General features: G+C 39.4%; 1 protein-coding gene across 4 annotated transcripts; it reads left to right on the plus strand.

Moving 5' to 3' along the window:
• Window positions 1-1390: 1390 nt before the first annotated feature.
• Window positions 1391-9492, plus strand: blk (BLK proto-oncogene, Src family tyrosine kinase). 4 transcript variants are annotated; one of them, XM_047021244.1, is made up of 14 exons: window positions 1391-1616; window positions 2562-2731; window positions 2832-2928; window positions 3104-3134; window positions 3291-3387; window positions 3632-3730; window positions 4092-4195; window positions 4465-4614; window positions 5074-5226; window positions 5527-5706; window positions 6072-6148; window positions 6943-7093; window positions 8650-8781; window positions 8913-9047. In XM_047021244.1, exons 3-14 carry the CDS (start codon window positions 2833-2835, stop codon window positions 8927-8929), a joined length of 1287 nt encoding a protein of 428 aa, XP_046877200.1. In that variant the 5' UTR covers window positions 1391-1616; window positions 2562-2731; window position 2832; the 3' UTR covers window positions 8930-9047. The 4 variants fall into 4 exon arrangements, with proteins under 4 accessions (XP_046877200.1, XP_046877196.1, XP_046877199.1 ...); XM_047021240.1 differs by having other exon boundaries at window positions 1393-1616; window positions 8955-9492; XM_047021243.1 differs by having other exon boundaries at window positions 1393-1616; window positions 3294-3387; window positions 8955-9492.
• Window positions 9493-9695: the final 203 nt, after the last annotated feature.

A 9695-nucleotide genomic window follows, 5' to 3' on the forward strand; every position in this document is an offset into this window, starting at 1 on the left:
ATTTGTGTTTACTCTATTTGTGTCAAAGCAACAAGAAATGTGTAATTGTATAGCCAACACAGGCGGATGCTGTGCCAACTGTGTCAAGAGTTTAGGAAACTTGTTAAAGTTATTGAAAAAAGTGTCATAGCAATTGTAAAAAACTGTAAATACTGATGCATGTGTAATACATAGAGTGTACATTTGTCCCTGTTATGTGTAAGTATGAGTGCACGCTAGGGTGTAGTTGTTGGGGAAGGTGCCTGTAAATCAGCAGTGATAAACCGTAGTTCATAAGTGTACTCTCCTGCCCTCTTGTGTGGATGTATGGGTAATGGCTAGTTTTTTGGTCCTTAAGTTTGAAACCTACATCATCAAACCAGCATGGTACAGCTCTCTCTTGAACACATGAAGACTATAGGATGTTGCTATAATAATATCATAATAATAAACATTTATATAATATGAAAATGGAATATACACATACAGTGGTTCAATTGTTTGTCTATTCATACATGATTTTGTTGTAGACAGGCAGACATCAGCTTGGTTATTTAGCTCAATATTTATAATTTACCTAATTACCTACGTTTGATCAAAGTCATGATTTCAAACTGAAACCTTCTACTAAGGATATCAAGGGCATTACTAGCCTGAAATGATCCCTGAAAAATACAGGTTGGTCCACCTTGTGGTTAAAACAAATACTACATCTGATTGAAAATCGGTGTATTTTATACTGTAGAAGTTGAACAGTGTAAAGGAAGAGTAAGAGGCTGAGAGCACACCCATAAAGAATGTAATAAACCACACAGTAGCTCAAACACCCAAAAATTGAGACTGCAACGTCATGGAAACCACACACACACACACCCACATGCACACATACCACCACATACAGGGAAACATCCGATGTATCTATACAGACAAATACACACGTCTTTTTTTTTGTTTGTCAGTTTTTGTAGACATGTGATTGTGCATTCACCTACAAACATTTGAGACGTTTGTAAAGCAGACCAGAGTGACACTCTGAAACATGGCCAAAACAGGAAATGCATGACTGTGTGCTAGCATATAGCTTCTTGATGTACAGTACAGTTAGCTGAAAATACCTCCAGGACAGATACAATGAAAGTATGTGTTTTTAGGGGGGTTGTTCAACACAGTGTAATACAAATTAAATTAAAATCTTGTTTTTGTGAGACATTGGTCACACAAAATGTATGATATATAATGTTGCATGTTTTTATTTCAGTCTTGGGGTATGTGTGTTAAAGTACGCTTTGGATATGTGTGTCTGGGTAGGTGTGTGGCAATGATGGACCCCATATTTCAGATGGGGGCATGAGTTACAGTTTTGACATTGTGGGTATTGAAGCAGAGGAAAGGGTGGAGGCGGTCAGACTAAATAAACACTGCCACTACTGACTACTTATCTATTCCAACTAATGTGGTCCCTCAGGCAAGCCACTGGACATATGCTCTGTGAGTCTGTGTGTAAATGTGAGTTGTGTGTTTCAGTGTGTGAGTGAGAGAGCAAGAGTGAGGGAGATACAGAAAAGCTTTGAATGAGGAAACTGTAGACACTTTATTCTGGATTACATGTGATGACAGCAGTCAAAGCCAAGTTCAAGGTATCTATCCACACTTATCTTGCACTCTATTAACATGCTACATACAAATACTATGATTTGTTTAACCATTTTCATAATTGTAATTTTATTTATGCTTTGTAAGAGTGGCATTCATTACACATGTGCAGTCTCCATTATTCAGCGTACACATTAGTGGCTGCCTAATTGTTTCAAAGGTATACGTGGCAAAGTGAATATGTTTTAAGATGACATTACTATACAAATGTCTGTAAATAGCAATCGCAAACACAGGGGAATGTAAAAAAAAAAGGAAAAGAACGACATGAAATAAACAATTCTTCAGAATAAATTGAATCGTTTGTAGCCTACTACTGACAAATACTATTTTTTGTAGTGTGATAATGTCAAGGAATATTGTAGTTTTGTAATAGTATTCTGTTGTCTAAAGAGATTGCCAAAGTCTAAAAAGCCAGAGGTGATGTCCAGTAAATGTCAAGAAGCTCGGACCTTCTGTGGGTCTTTTTCTGAGGAGCGTTGTGGAGAATTTAGGAGGGATATAACATGAGGGTGGGGGATGTGGAGGTTGGTCATTGGTCACGCTCTAGACTCACTCAAACTAACAGGCCCAAAGCTTCCAGCTATGTGGATTTGCTGGGTTATCTGAGGGGAAATTCTGTCTCAAGGGAGCATAAGAGCTGCTACAAGTTTCAGGGACAAGGGTAGATCTATAGATCTCAGATCGTACCATTTCCTATGCTGTACATGAAAGCAGATATGGAACTCAATAGGGCATGTGTGTAGACGGCTTGGCAAAAGTAAACCCTCGGCTTGTTTTTGTAGGTCAAAAATAATTGTTTTGCTTTTCTATTCCTGCCAATGCCTACCCACTCTAACATGATTACAACGTATGCATGTGCATGTCATACAGATTCTGAGACACAGAATACATTTCCACAACAATTTGGTTTACGTTTTCTGTCACAGATTCCTGTCGAGGTGACGTATGCACGTTGCATGTGATTGATACAGCAGTATCTCAGTTCATTTACAGCACAGGGCATGATCTCACTGAGGCCTATGTGGAACAGCCCAGCTCCTCATAGTAGGCAAAGTGGAGATTGACATCTGTATTTGCAGTGTCAGATAGAGCGCAGGTAAGAGCACACAACCACTATTTACACATCACCACAGAGAAATGTTTGGTGTGTGAATGTGCCGACATCCTCTGTATGTGCATGTGCCCACCCCTGTTAGGATGGGTTGCGCATGTAGTGGTGAGACAAAAGGGACAGAAGGCAGATATGAGACAGGAAAAAACAACGGTCGATCATCTCACTCTTCTAACTATACGGTGAGTTGCTTAGCCTGTGTGGGACAAACAAACCAGCCCAATGAAGAAAGTTAGTGGGATACCAAAACATCAAACAAAACGTCAGTGCTGGCTTTGTAGAAATATTTGGTCTGGAGACATTTTATTGTGATTGTCTTATGTTTATAATGTATATATAATATGTTTTGGCTTTTAGGGATCCAATGGACAACCCAGCTCAAATAATGGTACTTTAAAATGTTTTTAAGTTGAATGTACAGTACTGCATGAGATTAACAAAAGGAGAAATATATTTAGTACATATGCAGGGGAACCGTACTGTCACCTGTTTGTCTTTGTAGTTCTAGTTCTATTGAAAATGCTGTTTTTACTTTTATCCATAGTAGAAGACGACATTGTCATTGCTCAGCATGACTTCAAACCAACCAATGACACCGATCTCCCATTCAAAAAGGGAGATAGGCTTAAGGTCCTGCAAGAGTAAGTTGACTGATGTCATGCTATTAGTCAGATATACAGTATTTTAGGTGACGCGTAAGTTTGAAAATTCATTTTCTGGTGGTTGTAGAGTCCAAATGTGTCAGAGGGCCCTGTAATATATATCGCTATTGATACTATATGTAACCTATTTGTCTATTGACTGCCCCATGGTGCATTAAGTTCTGATTTGCAATCAAAATTGTGCACCCCTAAACTGATTTGTCTGTGTTCTTTTTCCTTGAAGAAATGGTGAGTGGTGGCTTGCGAGATCCCTGTTGACAGGAGAGGAGGGCTACATCCCATGCACATATGTAGCACGTGCTGACACTCTGGAGGTGGAAAAGTAAGTCTGAATACAACAAGTGCTGTGCGCAGTTAAAACAACAACATGACTGGTCAGTTACTCGACTAATTGAAAAGATACTTCTTCAAATGAAGCCATGTAAATAGTTCTAAAACATTATAATGTTTGCAGTTTATCCAAACAATACCTATTGTCCCTAGGATTGGGGAGTTGGTTTTAACTGATTTAATCATATTTTCCATATCTTAATTTGCAGTTACTTTGATCAAAACTAAGCAAAAATTCTGTATTTTGTAATTATAGCAGATAATAAAAGGTTAAAAATTATCCTGAAAAGTCAAAATACCTGCTCATTAGTCAAAACGATAAGCTGGTAATTAATAGGTTGTCTTTCTTGCAGATGGTTTTTCAAAAATCTAAGCAGGAGGGAGACCGAGCGCCTGCTCTTGGCTCCAGGAAACAAAGCTGGATCTTTTTTAATCAGAGAGAGTGAGACATCTAAAGGCGAGTAGCAACCTGACAAATCCACAGAGTATGTATGTACCTACACAGTATGTATCTACATGTGGTAATAATACTCCATTCAGTACATTCAGTGTAATTCTTTTAATTTCCCATTTAGTTTGATAGCTAAGTAATCTGACATAGCAGTCTTTGAGACAACAGTGTAAAGAAGTGCAAGCTTAAACCAGTCCAGTCCCTTTACAGATCTAAGATAAAGTGAATCAAATAATACTTCCTGTATTCAAACATTCACTATTCCTTTTCCCCAGGGGCTTTCTCCTTGTCCATCAGAGATGCTGGGCCTGAACAAGGCGACATGGTCAAGCACTATAAGATACGTTCGATGGACAATGGTGGGTACTATATCTCCCCTTCCACCACCTTCCCCACACTGCAGGAGCTGGTGAACTACTACAGGGGTAAGTAAGATGGATATATATTAACAGTGTGGTGAAAATGGATGGATAAAATAGTCAAAGTGTTGTGATAATGAGTGATTAAGGCACCACCCTCAACTGCCCTTCTTCCTAAAGGAGCTATCAGACATATATATCACACAGCTCGGTGGAAATCATTCTAGATATAGCTGAGAGTAAAGGTGAAGCAGACTTTTTAACGCCCACCCCCCTACTGAGCATTTCCTGTGTTAGTGGAGCGGTGATCTTTCCACTCTGTGGCCTAACCACACGATAAGCAAGACTTTCAATGCTCACTCACGCTCTCCCTATCTCTGTCTGTGGAAGGTATAAATGGCAGGTCTTCAAAATAAATTAAACTAAATGTAAATATTTAAAGCTATTGATTAGATGAATGCCACTATTTGTATTTCACCCGTAACTACCGTTTGGCACTCATTGAATGACTGTTTCTGGGTCCAGGTAGAGCGGACGGGTTGTGCCAGCGGTTGAACAGCCCCTGCAAGCCCAAGGCCCTTCAGACACCATGGGCACAAGATGAGTGGGAGATACCCCGCGATACACTGAAGATGTTGAAGAAACTAGGAGCCGGGCAGTTTGGAGAAGTGTGGATGGGTAAACCACTTCAGTCAATCATTTTGTGGAGAATCCATCAGGGTTTGAAACTGTGAAACTCAGATGTATTATTGCATATAAAATACTGTTATGTATGATGTAAAGTAAATCCATTTTACGACATTTATGATACATTTCTACTGTATGTTGCACAAAGAAAGAAATTACAGTACAGATGTTCTTGAGCACAGAAGAAGCCCAGGCCTCCCATTTACTATCTTCTTATAGTAGCCTACACATATACTACAGACTGGTATTCAACAACAAATTTTCATTTGTATTCATTTGTATTCATTTCAGGATACTATAAGGACACTCAAAAGGTGGCCATTAAGACGCTGAAGGAGGGCACCATGGAGCCAGAAGCCTTTCTCCAGGAGGCCAACCTGATGAAGCAGCTGCAACACGACAGGCTGGTGCGCCTGCACGCCGTGGTCACCATGGAGCCCATCCTCATTGTCACCGAGTTCATGATCAACGGTGAGGGAGGGAAGGGAGGACGAATAAGAGGAAGGCGAGGGAGAACAAATTAAAGGCAGGTGAGGGAGAGAGGAATTGAAGCAGGGAGATGAGTAATGGAGGAAGGGAGAGCTATGGAGGAGGGCAGCCGTGATTGTACAGAGAAAGATAGAGAAGCAATAGAGAACAAGAAAGCAAGAGAGAGATAGAGGGAGAGAGAGATAGAAAGTGTAAGAAAAAGAGAGAGCGGTCTATGAGGAGAGGGCCAACAGATAGAGAGGCAGAGAACCAAGGTCAATATAAATATTTGTAAATGTCACCCCCACCCCTGTTGCTATCTGTTTCCACTCTGACTAGTCTGCATGCTTCTTCTCTCTTATCTACAGGAAGTCTATTGGACTTTCTGAAAACAGATGAGGGGAAGAAACTGAAAATTACAAAGCTGATAGACATGTCGGCACAGGTGAGAAGCCAGACTTCAGGGAAAACTGAGTGTAAAATGTAATGACTTGTACTATACACCGTAACTGATACTGTTGTATGTAACTCAATAAATTACTGTGTGCTTGATCAACATCATTGGCAAACGTATTCAAATTCCATGCTGTAATTTAATATGATCATCACAAAGGCAACATTCTTTACACAAAGGCAGTTTACATCTGGAATTCCCTAAAGGAAGTGAGCCATGAGAGATATCCAGATATTTTCTTGTCTATCTCAAATTAGTTCATAAAAAAAATCTGCAGTCATCGCTTGTTGATTTCTCTGACATTTGCATGCAAAAAAAGAGCATGCAAGTTTTCAAGACTGGGTGTTTTCACACCCAGTCATTTTATTAGGGTGCTTTGAAGATGCTGCACTTTTCTACATTTCACACATACTGAACAGAAAATGTCAGCTTTAGCAATGAGGATTCTGCAGGGTCCTTGTGTACTTCTAAGCCTCAAGGGCCTGCATCGATTATTAACTTCCAGACAGGAAGTGATGCCCCCCCTTCTCCACTCCACAGACAACCAATTTGTGCTTCCTGAAAGTAGGGCATATCCTGTTGAACTTCTGCTGTGTACCCACAGTGTCAACCTGACATGACTTAAGTTGTCATAAAAAAGGGTTTATATATATTAGGTAGGACAAACTCTTTAGACCACATTATGAGACTAAAGTTATACAAATGTACAAATATTTCATTTCCTTCTTTATTTGAGATGAATTTACAAGATTACAAACATCTTACTCTGTCCTTTTCTGTGACAGATAGCTGAAGGCATGGCCTACATTGAGAAGAAGAACTACATTCACAGAGACCTGCGTGCTGCCAACATCCTGGTCAACGAGACTCTGCACTGCAAGATAGCCGACTTTGGCCTGGCCAGGATCATAGAGACTGAATACATTGCACAGGAAGGTATGGTACCACAGCTCGATTGACAAACATCGATTATATTTTTGTATGTTTTGTCTTTAGAGTCGCTTAAGTAAAGTCGTGGCCTTAAGTTTTAGCAATTACAAATGTTATGTTTTGCTGGTTCAGTATTTGAGGAAAATGTTTTCACATGTTTTTATAGAGTACTGGAATACAGTAAGGCACATTTCATTTGTATTTTTTTGCTTTTTTGAGACAATTTCTTTTAATATATGCAAATAGTCCCCTCTTTTACAGCAGTCCATCTGCTCTTAAAATCCAATTAGAATGATAGAGTGATTTCACCTGGCTAGAACTAGTTCACACTTTCCCGTGTGCAGTACATCTAAATGGGGAAATGTCACTTTTACTGTGGATACAGTGTATGGTGAATTACAGAGTTTAGTAGCCTACTGTTGCAGGTGTAGCAATATATATTATAACATTTGTTGTATAATACACAAACAAAACAACAAAACCTTTCTCATGGGATTTTCAATGAAGATTATATGCAATAGGAGAACTCTTTATCTGAATAGGAAGAGATCATTCTTCAAGTCTTATCAGCATTCTGCAACTGCAACTCTTAACCACTTTTTTTTCTACTGAACTTTTATCTATGGACTATAGCAAACAAATATCTTAGTTAAGGACCCTTTCTGGTCTATAATTTACGGACCTGAAGCCTATTTTGATTAGAAAAGCATGGCTCTGTTTTGGGGATGAACTTTGACACCCTAAAGGAAGAGGAAATGACACTTTCCAAGCTGCTGGCTATTATGGACAACATCTCACCCCCTTCACAACATGGTTGTGATGAAGCGGAGCACTTTTAGAGCATGACTGATCACACCCCAATGTCTCAAGGAGTGTTATCGGAAGTCTTTCTTGCCAGCGGCCATTACACTTCATAGTGCCTCGATGTGAGCCATAACACTGACTGCTGTTGGAACGCCACTAAATCCCCTTCATTAGGGCATTCTTATTTCCTGTATGTAATTATACTGCATTGTTTGAACTGCTCTGTTTGAACTGTTTAGTAGTTTTGTACAATATCTACTTGGCACATGTCTCCATTTAGTGCTTTTGTATTTATTTGCATATCAAAACTCATCTGCACAGTTTACTAGTGTATGCAATTGACTGTTTCACTGTCAGCAGTATTATGGGTCTTCCCTTTTGGCACTTGTTTAGTTTTTTCACAATGTATGCTTCATGTTTTGGCTGCTTGCAATGTTTGGGACTACCTTGTTGTTATGATCAGTGACCTATGCTCTTTTGTAAAGCTCTCTCTTGGAAGTCGCTTTTGATAAAAGCGTCTGCTAAATGCATAAATGTAAATATAAATGTATTACCTGCATCACCTGTGTGTCACATATTCTAATATTTGTATATATCGTTTTGTAAATAGTTTTGTCCATAGAGTACATTATGTCTACTACCCATTTGTCACCTGTGTTGAATTGTTTAGTACACATGTGGTTTACCCCATGATTTAATCCTGTGTATTACCCCATATATAGCCCAATGTATTTCTGTTCTATTTCTCCTTTGCTCAGGTGCCAAGTTCCCCATTAAATGGACAGCTCCAGAGGCTATCAACTTTGGAACCTTTACCATCAAATCTGATATCTGGTCTTTTGGCATCCTCCTCACAGAGATTGTTACGTATGGAAGGATTCCCTATCCAGGTGAAAACAACAATGCCCTGCTCGCAAATAACACACAGTAAGATAGACTGCAAAAACAGTAACATAAACTATTAATACTACTGGTAAACCTTGTGTTTCCCCTGTGTCCTCTTGTATTCTGAGATTTGTAGGAACAACATCAATGTAAGCTTGCCCCACTCCTCTGCTGTTAGGTATGACTAACCCTGAGGTGATCAGAAACTTGGACAAACAGTACAGGATGCCTTGCCCTGACGGCTGTCCTGAGGAGCTTTATGACCTCATGATGATCTGCTGGAAGGAGAAACCAGAAAACAGGCCGACATTCGAGCACCTGCAGAACACCCTAAATGACTTCTTTGTTGCCACTGAGGGCCAGTACGAGATGCAGCCATAAAGAAATGAACTATAGAACCGCAACAGTTAGGGGGAGTGAAGTGAAGGATTGGAGCCTCTTATTGAGTTTAGTCATTGGACTATGTCAAGAATAGGCTTCAGAGTATAAGGAGGATTGGATGCCCGGCTGACTGCTGTATGTTTTTTCACAAACCCAGAAGTTAATGGGCTGAGATATACTCTAAATGGCTGTATGGACATAAAAACATAATTCTGAGACAACAAGCTGTAATTCCTCACAGACTGAGACTTCACGAAGAATGGCACTTTTTGCTTGAATACTTTTAATCAGCTGCCCTAAAGCCTTTTATAAATAAAGATGTTTATTGTTTTTAAGTTACGCATCTTTATGTGGATGTTTTAGAGACACAAGAGTTTAAGTTGTGGTTCATTGCTAACAATGGTCCACACGTGCTTGAACAGACATCAAATACTTTTACGGCAACTGTATTGATCAAAGTTAAGTATCAAAAAGTTGTTTTATGTACTGGTTAAATATAGCAGAATATACTTTCAAAAGGAATAACACAAATATTAAT

Source organism: Hypomesus transpacificus, chromosome 6, assembly GCF_021917145.1.
Source record: "Hypomesus transpacificus isolate Combined female chromosome 6, fHypTra1, whole genome shotgun sequence".
In the NCBI taxonomy this organism is placed as follows: Eukaryota; Metazoa; Chordata; class Actinopteri; order Osmeriformes; family Osmeridae; genus Hypomesus; species Hypomesus transpacificus.